Source organism: Sphaeramia orbicularis, chromosome 3 (genome assembly GCF_902148855.1).
Source record: "Sphaeramia orbicularis chromosome 3, fSphaOr1.1, whole genome shotgun sequence".
In the NCBI taxonomy this organism is placed as follows: Eukaryota; Metazoa; Chordata; class Actinopteri; order Kurtiformes; family Apogonidae; genus Sphaeramia; species Sphaeramia orbicularis.
Window position 1 is genome coordinate 45,544,090 of NC_043959.1, and position 26,437 is coordinate 45,570,526.

At 36.6% G+C, this 26,437-nt stretch overlaps 1 protein-coding gene across 5 annotated transcripts in view; it reads left to right on the forward strand.

The window, feature by feature from the left end:
- Window positions 1-5,734, forward strand: part of ppfibp2a (PPFIA binding protein 2a) — a 28,830-nt gene extending 23,096 nt beyond the window's left edge. For all 5 annotated transcript variants that reach the window (XM_030129946.1, XM_030129964.1, XM_030129956.1 and 2 more), the window contains 6 exons: window positions 200-311; window positions 1,052-1,140; window positions 1,291-1,413; window positions 4,299-4,424; window positions 4,537-4,725; window positions 4,812-5,734. In XM_030129946.1, the coding sequence (XP_029985806.1) occupies window positions 200-311; window positions 1,052-1,140; window positions 1,291-1,413; window positions 4,299-4,424; window positions 4,537-4,725; window positions 4,812-5,012 (840 nt within the window). In that variant the 3' untranslated portion in view covers window positions 5,013-5,734. The remainder of the gene's footprint in view (window positions 1-199; window positions 312-1,051; window positions 1,141-1,290; window positions 1,414-4,298; window positions 4,425-4,536; window positions 4,726-4,811) is intronic.
- Window positions 5,735-26,437: the final 20,703 nt, after the last annotated feature.

Below are 26,437 nucleotides of genomic sequence, written 5' to 3' on the forward strand. Positions count from 1 at the left end.
GATCATAATGTATACTGAATTTAAGCTAGCATAGGCAAACCTCAGTTCAGAAAATGAGTCCAAATTGTTCTTTTTATTATCTGTCTCTGCACAAGCATTATTCTGCACACTAAGGATCAGAGTATGTGATGTAACAAAGTACATTTTTAAGTGGAGGGAGAAGTTTTATTTCACAATAGAATGTCCTCTCTGTCACCAGGAGATGGGAATGAAGCACCCACTGCACAGGAAAAAACTTCAGCTGGCTTTGAGGGCTTTCACCACCAAGGTTATAGAAAAGTCATCAGAGCTGGATCACATTTGGGTCACACGTAAGACACTGTCACCCTGCTGAACTGTGCTACCTGTGTACTAATTTGAATCAGATCCACTAATAGAGTTTACTGGGTATCTTATCATAGACCAAGCAAAGAAGAACAATGTGTGAGATATAAATATACTTGACACACTGCTAAAATAAAAATCTTATCGAGTATATTTTTCTCATTTCTAGCCAAAATATCTAATCACACTTTAAATAAGACATAATCACCTAAAGAATAACTTTTCAGTGAGATATAAAAACTTATTTTTAGACAACAGATCTTGAAAATCTTATTTCAAGGAATCTTACCAAGATAATTTTCACTTGTTCCATTGGCAGATTTTTTTTAATTAAGCAAAAAAAAAAAAAAATAATAATAATAATAATAATAATAATTAAGCAAAAAAAAAAAAAAAAATCTGCCAATGAAGCAAGTGAAAATTATCTTGTTAAGATTTCTTGAAATAAGATTTTCTAGATCTATTGTCTAAAAATAAGTTTTTATATCTCACTGAAAAGTTACTCTTTAGTTGATTATGTCTTATTTAAAGTGTGATGAGATATTTAGGCTAGAAATGAGAAACATACACTTGGTAAGATTTTGATTTTAGCAGTGCAAATGCAAATATGACCTGACATTAAAACAAGGGCTGAACTATATTGTATTGAGTTGTTATGAAAATGTTTTAACAGTGTATGTATGTGCATCATTTGAAGTAACTTACCTTGTTTGATTTTCTTGAACAGGTTGGTTAGATGATATTGGTTTGCCTCAGTATAAAGACCAGTTCCATGAAGCCAGAGTCGACGGTCGAATGATTCAATACCTCACAGTGGTAAGATTTCAGTATAGAGTAAAATATACTACGATACTCGATGATATAAACTGCTGTAGATTTTACATATAATTTTATACAAATGAAAAACAATACCATGGCTTCGCAATCTTACCTACAGATCATCTTGGGTTTTTTTTTTCCTATCAGAATGACCTGTTGACCTTAAAAGTGACCAGCCAACTTCATCATCTCAGTATTAAATGTGCCATTCATGTTCTCCATGCCAATAAGTTCAACCCCAACTGTCTACGACGCAGGCCAGGCGAAGAGGTAAAGCAAAACAAAAACAAACATAAAAGGCAAAATATGTCACGTTTCTGCATTAAAATATCTAAAAAGCTTTATGTTATATACACATTTTATTGACTTGTTTACTTGCGTATGTGTTTATGTTCAGATAAAATCTGTTATTCGGTGTAATAGATGTCAGTCATATCCCCTTTGGACCCTTAAATGTTTCCTGCAGTTATAATGACAATACAGTTGAGGAAAAAATTATTAGACCACCATTGTTTTCTTCAATTTCTTGTTCATTTTAATGCCTGGTACAACTAAAGGTACATTTGTTTGGACAAATATAATGAAAAACAAAAATACCCCATAAGAGTTTAATATCAGAGCTGATATCTATCCATTTTCCATGTTTTCTTGATAATATCCAAAATCACTTAAATTCTTACATCAATAGCTATGGCACTGTACTGACAAAAACAGTGCTTTTAGGCATTCCATGTTTTCTTTTCTGTTTTAGTCACATGACACACACAGGAGGAGGTACTTCATTGCATAATCATTGTTTTTGTTGACTTTTGATGGTCTAATAGAATAGAATAGAATAGAATAGAATGCCTTTATTGTCATTATACATATGTACAACGAAATTGTAAGTGACAACTTTCTGGTGATGCGTAGTGCAAAAGTTTAAAGAAGAAAGGAAGTGTAAATATATATACAGTATAAAAACAGACATGTCACCAACCGAGAAAAAAAACAAAACAAAAAGGAAACAGTAGAGCTAAGTATATATTGCACTTTGACCCTGGCTGAACACTATGACTTATGTTAAGTATAGGTCCTGTGTGAGGTATTGTCATTGCAGTGTGTTCAGTACCCGTATTGCACCTGGATAAAACGTACTGCTAAATCTGGAGGTGCGGGCCTGGATAATAATTTATTTTGCAACTGTATATTAATTTACATCACTAAAGGTGAATTAACCCTTTATATTTCAGCTTTAGTGTGTTATTGGAGGACAAAATGAGAATATGTTCCTTTTTTTTTTTTTTTGACATTTTTCACACATTTTTATTATGTAGAAAATCAAGATCAGTGAAGTTACCAAATTTGGTTCCTTACCCATACATGGCAAAAAATGAAATAAAATCCAAGAAGTAAATATAAAAAAAATACAAGAAAAGCACTTGTAAGGTGAAAAGAACATTACTTTTAGAACATTAGACCAACATAAGTGCTGATCCAGACCCCTGTCCACATCCACATTCTCCCTTTGAACATCATTCCTTACATTAGTATGCTCAGTGCCAATGAAAACGCAACACTTGAAGATTCTTTTTTTTTTTTTTTTTTTTTTTTTTTTTTAAAATCGATGAGGATTTTTATTACATAAGCTCTTTGGAATTAATCATGGGCCATTTCTATACAGTAAAAATAAAAAATCACATCCAAATTTGTTGAAAAAAAAATAAGGATAAAGAAAGAAACTCAAGGACCCCCAAAACCAAAAGTCACAAAGCGGTCCCGGAGGTGCTGCAGCTCAGTGTAGTGATCCTGCTGTGGCGTGGTCACATGTGCTCGTCCAGGGCGAGGTCTGTCTGCAGTTGAGCCAGTTTCTTCATGCCTCTGTTGCATCCTGACTATGGTGGACACATTGCATCCAAAATGGCGTGCCACCTGCCGAGCAGAGATTCCGGCCTCCAGGAGCCCCATAGCATGGCATCTTTGGTCACGTGTCAGTCTAGGCATCGCTGAGTTATTGCAAATGATTTTCGTGTTTTTCAGCTTGCCTTTATATACAGAACATGACCACTCCTTAACTGACCACAATTCCTGAAATTGAGCAGTTCGTTGCTGAGCAATGAGAAAAACAAGTCTTATGAATGCAGACAAGTTCATTCAAGCGTGACAATAGCTCAACCCGTCTCAGGTTGTTAAGAAACTGTCTGGGATTATCTTATACAGATGAAACTTAAACATATTGATGCAGCTCAGGAACAATAAAACACATTCAAGTGTTGCGTTTTCATTGGCACTGAGTATACCATTACTTCATGGTACCTAACAAAGTAGGTACACTCACTGTTCATCCAGAGGTGGATCTTACAGACCCTGTAGACCACATTGGACCTGAGACTGTTGACTCACTGTCCTCACTGTAACTGTTGTTGTCACTGTCTCGTAGTGTATGTGGAAATTACCAAAAACAGTAACTTGCCTGATAAAGGGTTAAAATTATGTTATACAATGTTTTATACAATTTTTATAGATATTGTTGCCTATATTTTCATATCCGCTGTGGTGAAAACAACTCAGGTGTGATCCCGCACTACTTCACAACATCATTTACTGAGGCATCTTTTTTTTTCAGTGCTTTAACAGAGACCTCTAGTGGCAGATAATACATAATGTATGTTAACGTTTAAGGACCAAACACTATATTGATGTGACTTCCATCTAACCTGTAATTAATTTACTGGACATGCAGATGTTCATGAAAGCTCAGAGTAAATAAAAAGTGGATTACATTAGAATGCAAAACTGAAGCAAATGTAACTTTTACAGAAAATACGTCATTAACTGAATATAACGAAAAGCATACACTACGGCAGCCATTTGACAAACTACAGCGGATTTACTCTTGAATTGGTTGTTGTAGACGATTTGTGTATTTGTAAATGTAAAGACTCAATAATCGTGTCTTCTTTTTTTTGATATTGTGAGTTTTTCTGAGATATGAAATATTTACTGAGATTATACTGTATGGTCTTCGTTTAGACAAGGTGTCGTTATATCAGAAGTCCACTAGATGGAGACAAACACAAATATATAATGCATAGCTTCCTTTAATAAAATTTCTTTCAGCTGTGAGTGAGGTGGAAGGGGTATAATGATAGATATTATTTTAATTTCCACTTCAGAAACAGCCCTCTCCCTCAGAAGTGGTGCAGTGGTCTAACCATCGAGTAATGGAGTGGCTTCGAGCAGTAGATCTGGCTGAGTATGCTCCCAATCTACGGGGCAGTGGTGTTCATGGTGGCCTGGTTGTAAGTAAATCTTGATTTTTAATTTTTTTTTTTTTTTTTTTAGCTTCCCTGCTCACTAAGCCTAGTCCGGTAAATTTACTGTCATGGATGCTGTGATTGTGCTCTTTACTAGATCCTGGAGCCTCGTTTCAGTTCAGAGACTTTGGCTTTGCTGTTAAATATTCCACCTCAGAAAACCCTCCTGAGACGCCACCTCGCCACTGCCTTCTCAGCCCTGGTGGGGACTCAGGCCACTCAGGAGAAACGAGAGTATGGAAATGCAACAGGCCATGTTCCCCTCACAACCACTGCCAAAGTGAAGGTTAGAACACATGAAAATAAACAAGGTCATTTCTCACACAAATATTAAATTACTCATTAATAGATTTCCATTTTATGTCATTTCAGCCAAAAAAGCTGGGATTTACTCAATTCAGTCATCTAAGGAAGCGGAAACCTGACGACGCTGCAGACTATATCTGTCCAATAGACAGTGGAGCGTTGACAGTGAATGGTGTTTCCCGCTCTGCAGTTCTCAGAGGCCTCAGCCCCAACTTGGAAAGACAGACTGAAAGGCGGGAGCAGGTGGGGACAAAAACCTCTGGCTGATTTTGCTAAACAATCATTAAAAAAAAAAAAAAAAAAAAAAAACATGCTTAATACTACACCCTCTGCTGGAAACTGCTGGAAATTCGAATGCAGAAATCAACTCAAGCTGCATCCACGTGGCAATTGGTTAGACGGGCTGCAAATGTTTTGTGTTTAGCACATGATTGTAATTATTGTAAATGTATGTTTAACCACATGTTGTTAACACGAGATTAATGTAGAGTAGTGATGTAAAGTGACATTGTGCGAAATGTTTAATGAAGCTGCTCTTTGCATTCCTTACTCTATCAAATTCCAAAGCTTCTTGTTTTTGCTTTAAAAAAAACATGTGTTTCAGTTTTCATTTTGTATTTCTGCATCTGTAGATTAATTTAGTCTGTTGATGGTCTTCTTCTTTCATGTTTGTTGATTTTCTGTGCAGTTTAAGACCAGGCACCAGTGTCTTTAAGCATGGATGTTTCTCTTTTCCTCTTTGCTAAAAAAAAGAAAAAAAAGAAATGATATGAAATATGACACAATGACATATTTAACTTATCCTAGCTCTGCACTTTTATTGAAGGCTTGTTTGTATAACTTAAGATTCTCTTTGTGAAATACATCCAGTACTTGTTTTTTTTTTTTTTTTTTTTTGTAAGTATTAAAGACAACCCCAATGATGAATGATTTTGATGATATATTGATGGTGATGAATGCTTCAAAATATAATAAACCTAAAGCAAACACACTTTTGTTTGACTTTTTGAGAAGGAAAAATAGAGAATGTATAGACTTTACTTATCTTGGCTTTTGCTGCCATACGGTGTTGAAGTGTTTACTGCTGTTTCACAAATCAATCCTGTTTAAATTACACTATGCTGTTTTTATGAGTAACATACCAGTATGCAATTCTCAAGGTTAAGTATTAAACCTTTAATGCTGGCAAATGAAAAAAAAATACATACTGTAGCTGCAGTATTCATTACAGTGCTGGAAGATAAGGGACTTTTCAGGATGACACTTCCTGAAGATGCATCTCGGGCCCTTGAATGGTCAATTGATCCAAGACTGCCAATGACTGCCAAGAAATTAAAAATGCAAGAAAACTATTGTGAAGAAGGTTTGGCCTGTCTCACCTCAGGTTTATTAAGGCTAGATCTGCCTACTGCAGGTCTGACGTTCACTTTATCTAATGCCATTATATTGCAATTATCGTGTAGTCCAGTGGTGATAGACTATTTTACACAGACTGATTGCCATAATGAAACAAGTCTCTGCAGTAACTGATACGTGTGTGGGTGTTTTTCATCAATTTCAGTCTTTGTGAATCTAACGGCATTCTGCTGGCGTGTCTGGTAGACAGGGCAGCAGTCAGCTCCCCTCTGAACCCTCTTGCAGAAGCACACAGCCTCAATTAGACCAAACACAATAATTAGGGAATCTTTTACCTCCGCATATCATTACCTCCGTAACGAACAACATCCCAATCAATGATTACAAATGACAGGTTCATAAATAAATTAGTCCTCCTGATAAGAGTGTAACACTACTCAATTGATCCATGTTAAATGAAAACGAGAAGGACGAGGAATTAAGTCATGCTTTCTGCAAATTTTTAAAAGTACATGTTAAATTAATAACTTGACGCTATGTATGAATTTCATAAAAGGTGGCATATATGAAGTTTTATATATAAAAAAAAAACAACAATAAGGAAAAGAAGAATCCTCTAAATCCAGCAGATGTCAGTGTTGTCTGCGGATACACCGGTGCCATAAAGACGGGCACCACACTGAGCTCCGTAGGATGCAACACTGAGCACTAAGATTAAAAAAAAAAAAAGCTGCAAATCAGTCATTTCTTATTTCTCTTATAGGATTGAGGTGATGCAGTATTTACATTTAGACCCCATAATGGGCAATACTTGAGTGTCATCTGATCATCTATTAATACATTTGTGATTACTATTTCAACTGAACAGACTGCATCATGGGTATCGTGCCAGCACAAGCCATGAGGATATCATGTCAAGTCAATCGATCAAACCAAGTAACCTACTGGACTTAGTCAGATGTGGCTCTAAATGAGAATATTGGACTTGGGTTGGACTTTGGTCAGATGGGTCTGGGATTAACTTTTCTAGGATTTGCTTTTAGACTCTGCTGAATAGACAGAGTGAAAATAATAATAGTTTGGGGGGAAAAAGGAAACACAGAGGGTGCATTTCTGCACAATGTTAAGTTTTCCCTTTTTATTTGTGTGTCTGTGTGTATTCCCACATCTGTATGCGCGTGTTAAAAGAGGCATGGCATTGTTTATAATCGTGCATCTTAGGTAATTCCAGTAATGTGATCCAGCCTCCACTAGCTGACAGTTTAATAGCTATTATTTGTGTCACCCCCCCCCCTCTCCTATCGTTTTAGCAGTAAATTGCTGTGGGCAGGAGACTGTGGGATGACTGACATCTTACCTTGCAATATGATATCAATTGTTTTAATTAAGTGAAAGCAATTGTGACGTTTATTGGTTTCCAGGTTAGTTGTTAATGACACTATATGAAAAAAAGTGGAAGTAAATGATGGTGGTTTGCTTTTACATAAATAATTTGTAAACCCTTTGCTAATGATTACACATTATTCTGCCAATGTGACTGTCAGTTTATTTGAATAAATCACAAATAAAATCAGTGATGCAACCCTGTCTTGGCAGTGCATGAACTCTCTTTTCTCCCTGTGAATGTCTCATCTGGTTTTGGTGTTTGTGTGAGTAATGTTTATCCCGTATTTAGTGGTGATATTTTTCAGTAACATTTTAGAGACAGACTTTTATTCTATTACCAAGGCTCCTGTTTAAAGTAATGCCAGTAGCCAGTGAGTGTGGTAGTGCTTCACCCTGTCTATTTGATCTATGGACTCGCTCAGATGTCTTTAGTGAAGCGTAATCATGTTTTTATATGATGTCACTGGTCGTTCCTGTCATTAACTTGCCACCAGCTTGCCAGTTTGGGGAACATATTCGATGTTAGGGTGATGCATGTGTTGCATACTCCCCATCCAGCCACTAAAGCTGTATCTGTCTCCAGCACACCAGTTTGTTCTGACAGGCCTGCCACAATGATGACTGCATCACCCAGATGCGGCAGAGCAGCTTGCGAGCCAACCCTGACACGCCGTCAAAAGGAGCAGCCAGCCGTCTGCATGAGCCTTCTTCTGCCCCATCAAACCTCAGAGCCCATCTCATCCTGTACATCCAACCACCATCAACCAGGCTGTTTCTCTCTGTTTTCTTTCCACGCTGAGTGAATCCCCATGTAGCAGTCTTATCTGGCTCTGATGCTGTTGTTTAATATTTACCCTCACATTCATTGACTAGAAATTCCCTTGAATTATCTGCAGATGATCTGAAGTCACCGCAAAGAAGACATTGTGACATTTCCAGCCCAAAACAAGTATGATGAGACAAGACTTTGGAGGCTGAAGTATTAGAGTGAGGAGCTCAATGATGGAACCCAAAAGGCCAAGATAACTCCCTCACTGTCATGTCATTCATAAGTTTTTGAAAACACACTGATCCTTTATTGCTTGGAAATGTTGCCAGTCCATTCAGAGACAGGAAAGAGATCAGTCAGTATGAGATAAGATAATCACATATATTCAAGAATCTTTAAAACCACATATAATAATATTTTGTCAGAACACTGGCAACTCTATACGTGGACATTTAGTAATCTGAAAACCAAATCCAATGTGAAAATGTTTGGTTTAAATAAACGCCAATAGAAATACTCTGATTCTATTTCTGGGCTCTTTATGGTCTGGAATATTACTATTAAATCATGACAGCATGGTGCAAAAACCCTGAAGCTACTGTATATGGACATGTAAGCTACTACAAACATGTGTTAAATACATCCATGAGGATAATGGCGCTAGTTTTTCATTTTTAAAATACGTCATTAGCGTTTTAAGACAAAACTAGAGAAGTACCTCCATCAAGGCAGATCAGACCCCCCCCCCCAAAATCACCACCAAAATTTAATCATTTGTTGCTTGTGCCAGTATCAACATTTCCTGAAAATTTCATCCAAATCTGTCCATACCTCTTTGAGTTATCTTGCTAACAGTCTAACAAACAGACAGACAGACAAACCCAGATGAAAACATAACCTCTGCCGTTCCTTGGTGGAGGTAAAAAGCTCCACAATCATGGTTGAAAGTTCACAATGATGTGACCAACACAAAGGTCAGGTCTGAGCATCAGGTGACACACTGCTGGGATTAGATTACAGTAGAAAAAAGGTGTAAGTGGTCGAAAACACACACAGGTACAAAGAGAAAGCAAAAATGGTCAATTCTATCATACTATAAAAAAAAGAAATCTGGAATATTTAAGGACAAACAAGTCCTACAACATGAGTTCTGTCGCTGTCCATCTGCATGTCTGAAGGGTTATTCAGGCTGCCAAAACTATCAGAAAAGTGCTGAAACTCAAAAGAGTTCCATGTCAGAGGAATGGAAGCAGTTTCCTTACCTCAGGGTGTCGTCATGGGTGATCAAGACTGACATGCATCACCAGAGGCTTTCATGTCCGATGAGAACACCTGTCTGACTCTCTGGGTGAAACTGGACAGAGGAATGCCATAGCAAATAACATTTCATATGTGCCGCACTGTCTGAGTGGACACAGCGTCACCGTGTCCCATCGAAGGGCAGAAACATGGGAGATAATTCTGGGGGAATGAAGGTTTTTGTTGACTGTGATGAACAAAGGTATTATCTAAATGTATTATCTTCAAAACAAACAAAAGAAAAACTGAATAAATGCCTTAAAAATGAACGCAGCACCATGTTAAAACTCCCTCTGACGTTACTTCACATAATGTTAGAGTTTAATATATTGTGTATTAGCTGGAAAGTTGTTTTAGACGAGTACAGACTATGACTGCAGTACTGGACTTTCTTTACATGACTTTGTTTATTCTTATCCTTCAGGGCACATTAAGGGACACAAAGAGAAAGTCAATCATTAGAGGTTAATGTGGACAATCTGCAAAGAGTACCATCAATGAATACAAAACACTCTTAAGTGTTGTTGAGAAATAGTGTCCTGTTAGTCACAAGATGTATGCATGTGCTGAGGTTTATATATTCTACAGTGAATTAACCATTAATCGCCTACTTGAGGTTTATCATTTCTGGGTCAATACAGTGTGTACATTATACCTGCATTCATGAAGACTTAGTGATACTTTATGAGGTTTTGAAGTGTTTGCACTGGTGTGTATCATTCACTACGGTTTTATGAACCTCTTGCAGAAATGCAAAGAATGTGCATGTGTTAGAGGACGCAATGTCCCCCATCCTGTTTACAAACTTCAAAAACATACAGCAAAGGGGCTGTTAGATAGAATGAGAACATCTCATTTGGGCAATATTATATAAAGAAATATGCAAGGGGAAAAAAAAAAACAACTCCAACAACCACCCTTGATGAAATTACAGACAAAAAATGGTCTCTGATGAATTGGCACTTAATTACTGCTTGATTAGCATAATTATGCATGTTAATAGCATCTCAAATGAATTGCAGTTGTCAGGAGGGAGGAAGCATCTGTAGTGGTGGCAGCCTGATACATATTTTCTCCTATCCAACAGCGTTGTCTAACTCTTCCCCTTAAGTGTTTACCATTAATCACAACACACTCCTTTTCCTTTGGAGTGAAATTTTGGCATTTTGGGATAATTGGGCTATTATGGTGGGCTTGTCACATCTGTAATAGTAGGCTAACGAGCCCCCTCGTGTGCATGCGTTCAGAGATGATGGCAGAGCACGAGCGTTGAGTGATACGGCCCAGTCAGACGGAGACACGTGATCATATAATTCCACTTCCACTGTACATCATCACATTGACATCTCAAATAAACTGCATATTTACATCACCTCTGTGACGATGCCTAGCGTACAGACTCAAGTTTACATAGTGCATATCAGCTTTCATTTTTATGTAAATAATTATATCTAAACACAGAAATTAAATGGTAAACATTCCTTTGATATTGTACACAAGACTCCTGAACATTTCCCGTCAGTAAAATGCATTCACTGACCTTAAAAACAAGCATGACCAGATAATTCTTTACTGGCAATTTGTGTAGTGGAAATAAACGCTTTATAGTAATGAATTTGTGATTTCTTCATGGAAAAAAGAAAGATGTAAGTAATGAATGTGGATTCTGCACCATTATGTGAAAGACACTAAAACGTACTTTGATCAAATAATCTATTTCTAAGCTGTTCCCCGTCAGTAAAGTCTATTCTGCAATGACATGTAAGCTTATTTTTAAGCACATATTGCATCATGATTTGAGCGTTAACATGATTTATGAGCATATTTGCTGTTTATTAGTTACAATTTTTAATTATTGCAGCATTTTATGGATATTATCTAACAATATTACCTTAAGATATTAATCTAACTTTATTCTCCCCCTGAATTCTCACAATTAAACTTTCATTCTAACACTGTATGACTAGGATATGGTTATTTTTTGGACGTACAATATACAGTATACACCAAACGACTTAGCCCCATCCTTCACTATTTACAGTATAAAACAATGCAATCTTGCAGTCACGAGTTAAAACCTGTCAGAGCTGTCTGGCAATCTGCTTTTTATAGAAAATGTGTGGGTGAAATGATTCAGTGACTCCTCTGTTGCAATGTCCTTTAAAATCATACATCCTACTGCAGAACACACTAAAACAAAGGAGAAAATGGGGAGATTTAGTGACGCCTCATTCAAATGCATGTCTATATGAGTGTGTGTTGCATACACTACGTCTGTACATGTTTACAGTTGGAAGATAAAGATTATACCAAGCAATGGCATCTTTAAGAAAGAAATACAAGATAAATAATTTCACATTTCTTTTCCAGAGTTTTGCCTGTTTGTAAAGCTATTTATTTTAGCATTGGCCTTATTGTACTTTATCTCCATATATACTGCAATGGCTTAGCTTCAAAGGGCAAATAGGACTTTGTTTGGACTTAAGATACATAAAGTTCACAATATTCATCCTAACAAAATACTACATAATAATAATTTGCAATGTATAGTACATTAAATAAGTTAAAATCATGAACACAAAATGTTCAGGTCAAATATTTTGTAAATGGATATTATTTAAATTTTAACTTAAAGTATCTTTGGCCCCTTGTCTTCCAGAATGAATAATAAAATCTTGATATTCTCTGGGGAATTTAGCCATTGTGGCGGAGGTCTGCCTATTAACCCTTTCATGCATAGTGGTCCTTACAGTGAACAGTTATTCTACAGCTGTTCTTTTGTATATTCATGGATTTTGTTGTTTTAGTTCCATATCAGCCAACACATTGGACGCTAATATGTCATCCCATTCACTGCATCTGATAACATTACTGTAACTTGCTGTTCTTGATAAACCTGATCTTACATGTATGACTGTAAATGAATTCCTTGTTATTGTTATTAGACTGTAATTAACAACAAAAATTTGTCGTTTTTTCGTTGCATATTATCTCCATGAAGTGAGTAATGACTACTAGAATATGTTAAAATGTGAGAAAACATCAGATTAACAGCATTAAAATGTTTTTATTTCATAGTTTTTGCACAGTATATCAGTAAATACATGTTTCTTTGCTTCATAAATTAAACGCATGGTGTCCAGCTTAGTGGCCATTTTTGCAGCTCTATAAAAAATTCAATTGCATTGTTTTTTTAATGCCTAAAGAGGAATAAAATCACTCAAGAAAAAAAATTATCTCGATTAATGTTCTCATAATTCATGCATGAAAGGGTTAACAGTGTTTTCTACTATTTATTTATTTATTTATTTATTTCAAACATGCAAATAAACAAAATAAAACAAAATGAAGCAAATTAAGACAAAAACAAAATCACATTTAAATGAACACAATCTTTCTTCAAGTACATACAAGCCTGAATTTTGCATGGTCGAAAAGGAGTAGGAAGAAGTATAAATTATATTTTAAGGTGCCAATTTTGTGAATTAGTATACACTTAAAAAGGTACATTATGTCTTCTGTGAATCAATATACTGCATTTTAACGTTAAAAGTTAAAAAGTGTCCAGGCAGTGAATTGTGTCAATAATCAGCCTAACCACTGGCCTGTGTGGCAGGAAATGCTGTATTGGATATTAACTCACTGATGCCTGGTGGTCTGTCATTACCACAGACAGACTCTTAATGCCCTAATGGTTCATTTGCATTATTGATGAGCCAACCCTGTGTCACCTCAAACACAGACTATTTAAAGGAAATAATTTTATGCAAACTGCATATTGATGCTCTAATGATCAATTGGCCCTCGTTTTGTGTGTTAATAATATGCAACTGTTGCAGTGTGACGTACATATTCAATTACAACATTAACCTGAGTGCTGACTGACTCGAACAAGTGGTGTGACTGCATCATTTGTTCTACTGAGTAGTGACAGATGAGTAGAAACCCCACAACTTTTATACAGTGGATAATTGATGTGGAGCTGCTATACCTTGACACATGTGAGGAGCACTATTATCTGCACCTTTTAAGGCCTTTTTCTAGGAATGAGGGACAAAGAAGCGTAGCCAACAAAACCTTCATCCAGACCCATTGTTCTAGCCAAGTATCTGCATCGACTACACTGCAGGAGGGGGGAGAACATGAACGTGCACTGACATGTCATAAGTCTTATAATTGTTTTGTTGATAATTTAGCTATGTTGATGTAAGCTGTCCAGTGTCACACCAGACTGATGATAGATTAATCGTTTTTGTGATTGATTACTTAATTTTCAATAAAGTTGAAATCCAGCTGCTATCATTAGCATGCATCTGTGTGTGTTTATGTCGTCAGGTGACATCACAGTAATGTTCACACTGTCCCCCAATTTCCTTTCAAATCCATGCAAAAATTCCAGCATGTGTCCACGTGCACTGTGTGAAAACTGTATGATGTCTTATATTTGTGCTTTGCATTATCTTCTGTTCTTCACTGCAATTTTCAAAGAAAAGGGTTTTGTGGTAGTGTTCTAGAAGGAGTAGCGGCCCGATGTCCCTAATCACTGAACTCAATTTCATTTGATGTACTTTGTACTGTCAAATGACAATAAAGGCAATTCTGATTCTGATTCTAAAACTAGAAGCACTTGGAGAGCACAGACCTCAGCCAAGGGAGATCAGTGCCCCACCACCACCCCCGATCACCACCACAATTTAATCATTTGTTCCTTGTGCCAGTATCAACATTTCCTGAAATTTTCATCCAAATTCGTCCATAACTTTTTGAGTTATCTTGCACTCGGACAGACAAACAGACAGACAGACAAACCAATGCCGACAAAAACATAACCTCCTTGGCGGAGGTAATAAAAGCCCCTCGTCACCACATATTCAAAGTCGCTAATGGTTGAAAGCCAGCCATCTGACAAAAGAAACTAAAGAAATATGTCCGTGACAAGTGTCTTACAGTGAAATTGGCAGGATTAGAGTTTTTCCTCAAGTGACAGTTTTCCTGAAATTTATAATCCATTTCCCGAAGCCAGTGTTCTCAAAGTTCAGTGTCAAAACTAAACCTTCAGCTCAAAATAATGTTATTTTTAATCAGAACCAAACTTTCCCTTCAGATGTCACGTAAAGTTGTCAAATACAAAAATACAAAGTCACTACTTTAATTCAAAACACTATAATGAAAAACTGTTGCTATAATGAATAACAGAAAACCTGAATGCAAAATTTTGCTTCCCTCAGTGTACTGAAGTAAAATAAACAGAAAGTGACACCTCGTCCAAATCAATACAGTTATATTGCTAAATGGGTATTTTTTGGGGATTTGTTTTCATTTTTGGACGTTGTGTCTACACATAAATGTCATTTTAGATCATAAAACCAGAAATGATTAAAAACACTTTTCAAAGTAATGTTTCTTATTAACTCCAGTTTGGATATATCTATGTGGATGGGGAAAAAAACTGGTAAAATGATGGTGTCACACCAGAGTTCATGTTGCTTTGTGTTATGAACCTTTAATTATTTTATTTAACCTTTACTTATCCAGAAAAAATTACTCATTCGGATTAAAAATCTCTTTTGCATTTGTACTGGCCAAGACAGCAACAACAGAAGATTACAGAAAAATAGAAATTTCAGCTATAGATCCACAGAAATACAGACATAAAACATAAAATAAAACACCATGAATAATTTAAAAAGTACTAAAATCAACAATGTTCCTCAAAGACATCTAAAAGTAGAACCCAATTCAATCAACCAGGAAATGTCTACATCCAGAGTTAACTTTTCCCAGTCCCGCACCTGAAACATCAAATACAGGTGAATGAGTATATTTCCTGCAGGACTTCGTTCAGATCAGACATGTACATATGTTGTTATAAAATCTACACAATATAAAAACCTAAAAATTTGTTGCAAAGTGCATTGTGGAAATGGGAATTCCATGCAATGACCAAGCAAAAGTGGTTTCTCAGAGATTTGATAAGAAAATGCGCCAGATCACTGCCATCTAAAATTATACAGTCCACCAGAGTTGTTTTACAGAATGAGTATAGTTGGTGAATGGAGGTAAAGGTGACATTTGGGTTCAGCACTCACAAAGAGAGTGAAATTGCTGCTGTGTGGAATTCCCATTCACATATTGCACTTTGTGGCAAAATTCCCATAAATGCCTGAGTAACGTATCAGTTTGGTATGTAAACAAGCAGACTGTTTTTGATGGAGTCATCTTCGAAGTTGTTCACCGGGAGGGAAGTAATTCAGGTGCGTAAGCACAGAAAGATTAATGGATTAGTGATAATTAGGCTATCACTCAGGTTTTACAAATTTAAAAAAAAAAAACAAACAAACAAAAAAAAACTTGTAATGAAAGTCATACGCTGCTTTAATATAACTTAAATTGATCTTCTACATCTGCTACATCCAGTTTTACCTGCACTGATCACAGTTTAACATCTGCCAGAAAATAATTCCTTATCCAAACCTTCGCACCAAGTCATTTTTGTGTTGTAATGTGTCATGTGAGACAAATTTTTTCAGAAAATAGAGGGGGAAAATATTTATTCATACAAATATTTGTATTAATGTGGAAAGGGCCTGAAAAAGATACCAAATGTAGAATACTGAAATACCATAAAACAACAAAAAGAAATAAATCAGATTTATTCCCTCTGAGTAACCTGTGTCTGGTCTGGATGGATTAAAATTCACATCAAAATCACAGACAGAGTTAGAATTATGGGGTTTATTTTTCAGGATATGTTTTATGGATTGAGAACATAACGTGCTGTGCACTTTTAATACCCCTCAGCCTAATATGGTGTAAGATTCTGTTGAAAGTTACTGCTCTCCATTTTGGTTAGATTGTATTTGTGTAAAATTTATTATATACATATTTATATTTGAAAGTACTCAGATATTATAACTGCACAAGACACAAGGCCATTGGACCTTAAAAAAGTAGGTCAAGGTCATCTAATATGAATAGGCTTCTGCTCCATGCCAAGATGCATCCACAGTATTTGGTGCAGATATCTAAATGCATCCTACAGATAATGTCATTATGTCGTTGAATGGACACAGACGCATGGATGGACGGACAGACAGATGGACGGACAGACAGATGATAAAACAGTTACAATACCCCTTCGGCCAGAAGTTGGCCGAGGGGTAAAAAACTGAAGTTGACCAAATAGAGGTATGACAGTGAAAATCCATCACCAGGATTTGACATTAAAGTTTCACACTGTGACACATGAAGAAGGTTATTCGTCTGCTTTCTGTTAACTTTCCAGTTCTGAAAATGGCTTTCTCTTGCAAACCTCTGACCAAAATTGACCCTAATGTCACCAAAGCTTTAAGGACTTACATATAGCACTTTCCACTGAATGGTATGGTGTGGTTCAAGTCAGTATAGTATGGTCTGGTATGGTTTGGAATGGTAAGGTCTGGGAACACGCTCATTCATTTGGTAGGCGGGGTTTAGACCAAATGTCTGCGTGATGTCATACCGGTGCGACAACAAAGGACATGACATAACAAATCACAACAATAGAGGACATCCAGCAGCAAGGAGTGACATTTTTCTGCCACCCAGTCAACACGCTCTATTGTTTGACCCTGCAGTAGCTCCGCCCTATCTGTATTTTCCAACAGAAGGGTACCCAGAAATGGTATAGTATGGGTCAGTTATTTGGGCCCTTTTTACAATGGAAACACAAAATAGCATATCGTACCATACTAACCCCAACTATACACTCAGTGGAAACTAGTGATGGGACTTTTGGCTCTTTGAAGGGAGCCGTTCTCTGAAAAGAGCCGTTCAAAAGACTGGCTCTTTTATGTTTTTGGCATTATTTTGAAACACCAATGTTTTAATGACTAAATAGGCTACATGTGATGACTGACCTAACATTTTAAAGGTGTTTAATTGACGCGGCAGTAAATATTATCTTACCGTAAAAAAGAATAGTTAGTTAAATGTGGGATAAATACATGACATGAGAGGTGACATTAGGCAAATGCTGGAATTTGACAAAAAACATCACGGTAAATTATGAGAAAGATTTATTTGAAAGATTTTTTTTTTTTTGCAAATATTGCAAGTTGCGTGCCCATCTTTTCTTTCTGAAAAGTGCATCCAAATACTACTCCTTTTTCTTTGGCTCATTACTCACAGGTGGTCACTCACTCACTTTCAAACTTTTCTCCGGTTTCGACCAGTCTTCCAGCTCCGCCTCCTCCAGTACGCTCACCTCACGCTTCAAACTGTTGTTTTTTTGCTAACTTCTTGCCATGAGACATGCGCAGTGCACAAGCACTCTTTTTTTTCTGCTCGAACTTTCTCCTCCTGCCCAGTGCCTCCCCAGTGACGCTAAATTGACAGGCAATCGGACACTCCCTCCCTAGAAAAAAAAAAAAAAAAAAAAAAATGAACGGCTCTTTACAAAGACTCAGTTCCCATCATTCATTTCAAAGAGCCGTTCAAAAGATTCGATTCGTTCGTGAGTGTCACATCACTAGTGGAAACACACTATTACGCACTAGAGATATCCCAATCTGATCTACAGATTGATATCAGCTGCCGATCTGGCATTTTTTAGAAGATCGGATCGGCTATAGTCACAAGATTGCGCCAATCATTTTTTGTTTGTTTGTTTGTTGTTGTTTTTTTTGGGGGGGGCTGGGGGTGTAAACACATGTCCTGCTCCCTCAAATTAAAGTTTCTGAAGGTAGGGAAAAGGAAAATTAGCTATTATCAGCGGGAGGCTTAGAGGAATTAGGAAAACATCTGTAGGTTTTACTTTCACTTTAAGGTTCGGTAGTGATGCGCGAGTCTGTTTTTTACAACCCACCCCGCAAATAAATTGACTTCTTTTGACCTGCCAAAACCTGACCCACAAGTAACCCACTGATCCGCGCATCACTAACGTACAACACAGAACGCACCCCCATATAATACTTGCACAGACCTGTTCATAGACCGGCAACAGCAGCGGAAAACATACAGCCCCCGGGTCAAAAACCGGCCTGCCAATGGTTCCAATTTGTCCCACAGTATGAATTTGGAGAGTGCAAAAATTATACTAAAATTAAGAGTCAGTTTTAGTTCAGGATTCACATTCAGCCCAATTGTGATCTCAAGTAAAATAATAGCATAACCTAGAAAGAATGACTCCAAATTTAAATAAAAATTTCATTGTAAAAAGTTGGTATCGGATCGGTATAGATCAATATCAACGAAACTAATCCTAAAAAAAAAAAAAAAAAAAAAATCGGGACATCACTAATACACACCCATTCAGTCAGTCTCTCTTACAAAAAATATTTGTATTCACTCAGAAATTAAGCAAATAAAGTTTAGAACAGGTCAAATGAATGTTGACTACAGGATATGTGAGAGTTTTACTTCATTTTTGCTATAATTATTTTATATTTAACATCATGTTTAAGTTGTGTTTGTCCCAGTACAACTGAAAATGGGTTAAATAACAAACATGGAGACTAAATAACCTAAACACAAAAATAAGTCCATTGATTTATTGTGAAAAATAAGAAAAAGAAAACACTACCAAAACAACATCTGTGTCTTCAAATCCTCAACCTGCCTCCTTGTTCAGTGTAAAAACCTGCGCATTATAGATGAAGAATGAATACTTTCCTCTGCTACTGAAAGGGTTTAAACAATGACAGATGAATGACTAAAGTCTATCCCTCCATCTTACAGCACTATGGCAAGGGGAAATTTATGACATTTTTTGGAATGGGTTCAAACCATTACTTGAAATTTGCAGCAGGAGGGTCTGGAATCACTTTAATCTCTGACGCTCTAACTACCTCCATCTTGAGGTCACAGGGATGTTAATTTATTACATAATCCAAAATGTTTATCGCAAACTAATTTCTTTGTTGCTTTGGTACTTTCATAAGACAAAAAGATGAGGAAAGATCCTGAGAATGTTTTTGTGAACGTGTTTTTCTCCACATTCTTATTTTCTTTGTTTACATTCTTCAGGAGTCAGCACAAGGTGCCAATTCATTCTAAATACTCATTCTTAACCAAAATAAATTTTTAGATACCGTCAGAAAGGTCTTTGAAGATAAATTTAAGGATCTGATTGTTCAACTGCCTCAAATGCTCTCGAGGGACATCTCTTTTCTCCAAAAAACAATAATCAATATTGTGATCAATGACATTTGTTGTTCACACAGTGATGCAAATGGGGTCTGCCAGCGTTGTTATTGTGTCGCTGACAAATTGGGGACGTCTTTTGCATGCAGGGAGAATGCCTGTCTCCCATTGAATAGCACCCAGCGCAAAGTGATGCAGAGGATTTGTCTTTCTGATTGATTGGTGTCATGCTTAAACGCTCATCAATCTCTGGATTTCTAAGAGGCATTCGTAAAAGAATCAACCCCTCATTGGCACAGTTTAGCTCCAGGTAGGGCTGTGAAGTTAAGGTCTCTTAAGCAACAGCTACTTTTCTAGAAGAGTCTGTGGCAGAAAGATCGATTATTATTCCCCATATAGACTGCGAAGAGACACCGGGGACATGCTTGTCTGTGTAACATCATTTATATCTATGACCTACAAGGTATATGGATGTCACCACTTCCTATCCAATCAAAGATAAATGACCGATATAAATCATTCACTTCTATGAATACACCTCCGTGGCCTCAGATTATGTCTTTTTTTTCCCCATCTTCTATGCATCCTAGTTCATGGACAGTATGTGTTGGGAGCATCTTTCACATTTTATTTCCCTAATGATATTCACACATGCAGAGACAATGCATAGGAAGGTTTTCTGCTGTGGTTAATTAATGCTCCCATCTGTGGTCAGCCCCAAGTGCCCCTTTGCCCCTTTCCCTCACCGAGAAGGTATCTATGGCTGTGCCTGCCTCTCTAAATTAAGGAGCCCATAAAACAGCTCCACTTTCCGGATCTCAATCATAGGGTGAGGACCCATCACCACCCCTTAGGGCCCCTCGTAGCCTACTGAGCCCCTATTAAAATGAATTACCACCTTCTTCAGTAGTGACCACAGATCCAAGTCAGATTGATAGCCAAGAATAAAATGTCCCTCTTCACTTTTGGCCCTTTCACATATATCAGCCAGAAGGCCCATCGTTTATCATACCCAATACTGGTACAGTTTTAAGTATGCTGACTGCTTCTATTAGGATAACATATAATAATGTAAAAGGGTCTGAGGAAAGGTCCCCTGGCCTCAGAGCCAACTGTCAGGAGCATGGATTTAGACCACAGAGCTGAGATACAGAATAACACCACATTCACTTTCACTGTCTGATGTCAGCTCATTTGAAAAATACACAGTACACAAGGCTGCACCTCTCCTACTTTATTGATATTCCATATTTCCTCAGCGTTTTTGTTTTTGTTTTTCATATGTCTAGTTATCACGTACCAGCATTCAGAGAGACTTTGAGCAGTAAAAACCAAAATTAAAAAGACTTAGAGTCACAATCAAACAAGAATTCAAGAGCTGAAGGAATTATGAAGGAAGAAGCTAGGCTATAAACAAAGTTGTGGATTATGTCAAATAGATGTGGCATCAACATGAGTATGGCTGAAGTGTAGGAAAGTGACAGAGATTGTGACTGGGGTGACTGTGTCTGCAATGACAAAGTGTCAGTCACAGACAATGAAAGAAAGTTCTCTCCCCTTCCTGTCTGACAGTCAAAGAGGTTTTCAGAAGGCTCCAGCAGACTGTGAGATTTCAGCAGTCTTAAGTTTATCAGCAGCCACGCTGTGCAACATGGATCTAGTAAAGTTGAGTATGACGTGTATGCAGACTGTGCAATGATAACATTTACTGAATTTCAAGCTACAACAAGAACAAAACGTCATCAGTGCAGTGACGCCTACCCGTGGCAGATTTTTTTTTTTTGCTTGAATGAAGCAAAAAAATCTTCCCATGGAACAAGTGAAAATAATCTTGGTAAGATTTCTTGAAATAAGATTTTCAAGATCTGTTGTCTAAAAATAAGTTCTTATATCTCACTGAAAAGTTACTCTTTAGGTTATTATGCTTTATTTTAAGTGTGATAACATATTTTGGCTAGAAATTAGAAAAATACACTTGGTAAGATTTTGATTTTTGCAGTGCAAGGACAACATTTCATGCTCATTTCCTGCTGGTTGATAAGTTGACATAGGTGGTAACAGCAGTGACAATCAGAATTTTGTCCCAGGCTGTCTTTGGTCTTTTGTCCTCACTGTATGACATAGAACTACAATTTTTTTTTTTTTTTTTTTTTTTTTTTTTTAATTCATGATCAAGCTTATTGCTATGTTTTGTGTCGTGTATACCTGGGTTTATGCAAGTAATAGTTGGTGTCACAACTAAAAACCACAGTTACTGTACTGGTCATCCTCAACAGAAACCCATGGGCGAATATGTTTTACCATAATGAGATGGTAAACAATGATTGGCAACCTGCAGAATTGTTTGAGATCTATAGAAAATGAGCAAAACATGAACAAAGCCTCCACTAACAGAAACTGGATGTAATATTGTTAGTTCTCCACTATTGATTACTGATTTATCTGATGTGTCTTTGACAAAATGTTTCTGATTGAACATGCTGATTGGCCTCGTTCACTTAAAAAAAATAAATAAATAAATGAGGAAAAAAAACAAAACAAAGAAAGGCGACAACAGTGTCTGTGATGCTTTGGTATACACAGAGATGTTGTAGATATTGTAATGGTGCAAACAGCAGCTAAGCTATTTTCCTGCCTGGGCGATGGCAAAGGTGAAAAGGGACTCCATATAAATGAGAAATTAGCGGAGAGCGTCGTCAAAAGTAATTAACTCCCCTCCTTACCACTGTCCATTAGCCCTGACATGATGACACAAGAGGAAAAAACATCCATGTCAACTCTGGCAGCCGCCTGCACTGATCAGATAAACATTTTTTGTTTTGTTTTGACGCCTGATTACAAAATGATTAGCCAGCGTGCCTGTCTCCTCCTTACCCTTCACCTCCCCTGTTGCTTGACTGACAGACGAGGTGATATGCTGTTGGGTTTGTGTAAGCTGTCTACCACCCTTTCTGCCACATGCAAACACTCGCTCCTCGGTTAACACGACTCTAGAGCGCTGAAATCTGTAATAAGTCACATGATAGCACCAGAAAATATACAGTATTCTGTATTTTTGAAGGTTACATTTAATGAACATATTAAAATAAATGGAAATATACTCGATTAAAGCGTGAAGAATGAATTGCTAATATTTCAACATCACTGATATTCCTCTTGACATGTTTTGGGAGAACATACATGCATTGATATATGATTCAAGTGATCTGTCATTATGTATTGTTAAATGTACATTTGGTCTTGAATGTTTACAATGGTACGGTCATGTCTTTGTTGATCATTTACCAGTATCTCATGCTTAAAACTAGTTTTACACACCTTCAGATAAGGTAATGATAGCATCTTAGCAGAACAGTGTCACTGAGTACAAGACAGTATACTACAGTAATGTGGTTCACAGTGACCCTGAGTATTTTGATGAGCACATGTACATAAAAAAAAAAACAGTATTTACTTATTTCTCATTTCACACTTTAAGGTGAAAAGTGACACATCATTTTCTAATAAATTTTATTTTTAGAGCTTATTCCCAGAGTTATTATTCCATTACTGATGAAATAATGAAATAACCATGTGATTACTTGTTTAAATAAGAATGGATGCCCTTGTGTGTGTGTTTCAGTAGCAATGCTCATTGATCAGCCATAAGGCCGAAGGAGCTCATATTTTGATAAGGATGTGATAAAAGCATGATAAGAACACTATCTTAAATCTTTAGTTGTATTGATTTACTGCCCGTGTGTGTACAAATGGTACTGCCTCCTTCCTTCCTAAACCATTTCTTAGATACAATTGAAGACAGTGCAGTCTAATAATACCTGCGGGTGGGGGGTGGGGTTCAAACTAAAAGAAAAAAAAAATAAAAAATTCACAATATCTTTACATATGGAAACATGCTCATTATAAACAGTCACAGAAAAAAAATTATTAGACCATCAAATGTTACCAAAAACAATGGTTATGCAATCAAGTACTAATTCCTGTGTGTATCATGTGACTAAAACAGACAGAAAAGAAAACATGGAACGCCTAAAAGCACTGTTTTTGACAGTACAATGTCCTAGATATTGATGTAAGAACTGAAGTGATGTTGGATATTATCAATAAAACATGGAAAATGGCTAGATATCAGCTCTGAAAGTAAACTCTTATGAACTATTCTTGTTGTTATCATTATATTTGTCCAAACAAATGTACCTTTAGTTGTACCAGGCATTAAAATGAACAAGAAACTGAAGAAAACAAGGGGTGGTCTAATAAATTTTTCTGCGACTGTATTTTGGATGCAGTTAATGAGCTGTGCTACATAAGTGCAATTTTAGTTTTAGAAAACACATTCTGGTATCTGTCAATCCTGCTCCTTTCTGATGTAACAAACCTTTATTTCAACTTCCTTACGGCAGTGCATTTACTATTAATCCAGGTGATGTCATACTTCATACCAATCTACTTTTACAATAAGCTTTTCATCATGAACATGATAAGTGTCCATTAATATAAGACACAAGTGTTGTTAAATTATAAAATCATGCAACTGTGGTCTGTTACTGCCGTGTAATAAATGTCTCTCTCCGTTTCCCCTCAATTAAAGTAATAAAAAGCATAGATTTAACTTTGGACTCAAGCTGTATACTCTATATAATACAGCAGGGTTATTGACAGGAGATTGTTATAGTGCCATAATAGTAACACGCTGCTTTTAAGACATTGAATTCATAAATTCAATATCATAAACATCACTGTGACTTTAGTGCATATACATTTGCACTTATTAACAAACATAATCTAAAGACAAACTGACTTGTGTGTGTAAAATAGGTGCTTAAAGTTTAACGCTACTGTTTATGAAGTTTAATTGATAAAATAAAATGAAAACTGCACCTATTATCTCTATCAGTGAAGACAAGTGTTAAAAAGTTGAAAAAGGAGTTCAGCTTGATTACTCTGAATGGCATTTCGTCATCATCTGTTAGAAGTGTTGCACAATCCAACAGATGTTTACGTGTCTCATGCCCTTACCTGTGACAGTGTCATGTGCTAGAGCACATGGTGTAGTACCTTGGCCTTTGGTCTGTGGGTGGCTCTGGAACAGCAGTCACATTTCACAGCATGCTCCTGTTCAATCAAAAAATAAATTAATTAACAATTAACCAAGGCACTAAGAAAAAAGAAAAAAGAAGCCAAATTACTGTACAAAGTATCTGTCCATAACAGACACTGATCAAGTAGCAATGCATTATTAAATACATTTACTACAGATTAACAGATACACTGAAGTTGGCTGACACTGATTTAAAGAATTTATTTTATTTAAAATATATTTTATGAGTAGATTGTAAAAAAAAAAAAAAAAAAAAAAAAAAGAAGTCCCATTATGCTTTGTAGTTACCTTAATTATGATAAGATAACTATAACTTGGGACAATACTCTGGCTGTGTTGGTTATTGTTGTGTATAAATGTTAGTATATTCATCTGTTGTGACATCAATGACATTGACCCTGTTTGAGTGTTGATAATGTACAGAGGTGTGTTGCTTATGGATGTGGTTTAAAATAAGACATACGCTGTAAGTTACATAGATCTTCTACAAAATGTATGAGGAATCTTCTTTAGAGACTGGATGAAATCGTCAATATTCATGTTGAAATGTGATGAAGTCATAGCTTGGTTCAAGACCTTCCATTATGCTACAACACAGACTGGATGCTTGGCTGATTATAAATCACCTTGGAAACACACAGTGATGCAAAATCCATAATGTGAACATCATGCTTAGAACCATATTTAAGCATTCAGGAGGACTGCTACAATTGCCTGTTAGCATGCATTTTGCATTTATTTACCAATTAAAAATGCATTTGGTATGGATTTGAAAGTACTATGCAAAGCTGCAGTGCTCCTGTAAACAGATTATGGTCCTAGGGGACAGTGTGGTATTGAATGACTAAATAGGCCTACTATGATTTATGATAATGCATAAGAGAAACAGGGGTCCTACCCTTAGTACCTTAACTCCAACTGGGGATTGAAATATTAGCATATTTCCAGTACTGTTACAATTTTTTAGTTTACATTCAACATGACTTATCTGTAGGATCTTATTTTGTTTAATCTGAGGGGAGAAATTATTTAAATCATTATGCATATTCCATACATTGCGAGTGGTTTCATAGCAGCCATTTTACAGTAAATTAATGCTTTCAGTAAGCGGAACTCAGCCTTTTCAATGAGTGCACTCGCTGTCTCTCTCTCACACACTGAAACACACACACACACACACACACAAAAGAGAGCACATTTTCTTTAAAGGAATATAAGAATCACCCTAAACCTCAGTGGACTCTGATCTCCCAGCTTTAGTGTTCATGACATGAGCAGGAGCTACATAGCCCATGTTAAAGAGTGGGTGCATGCGAGTACTCCACGAGTGGAAGAAAGGTGTTCGTTAAAGCCCCTTTCATTTCATTTGACGGGTTGAATGCTCCTCAGAGCAAGGGGAGATTTGGGGCATCACTATATGTGACAGTTGAGATTACAGAGGTAATCCCTTCTGACCACCAGGGAATCATCTAGTCTTCAACTTGCTCTTATTAACTGCTTCACACTCACAGTCGGTGTAATTAACCAATCTCTTAATTTACACCTATTTGATTCTTTTTCTGTATTCAGTAAAGCAATCGGACTAAATATCTTTTATTCCGTGGCTCAGCTATGTTTCATTCTAAGGCTGAGCTATTATCCTTTTAGCTGTGGGTTTGC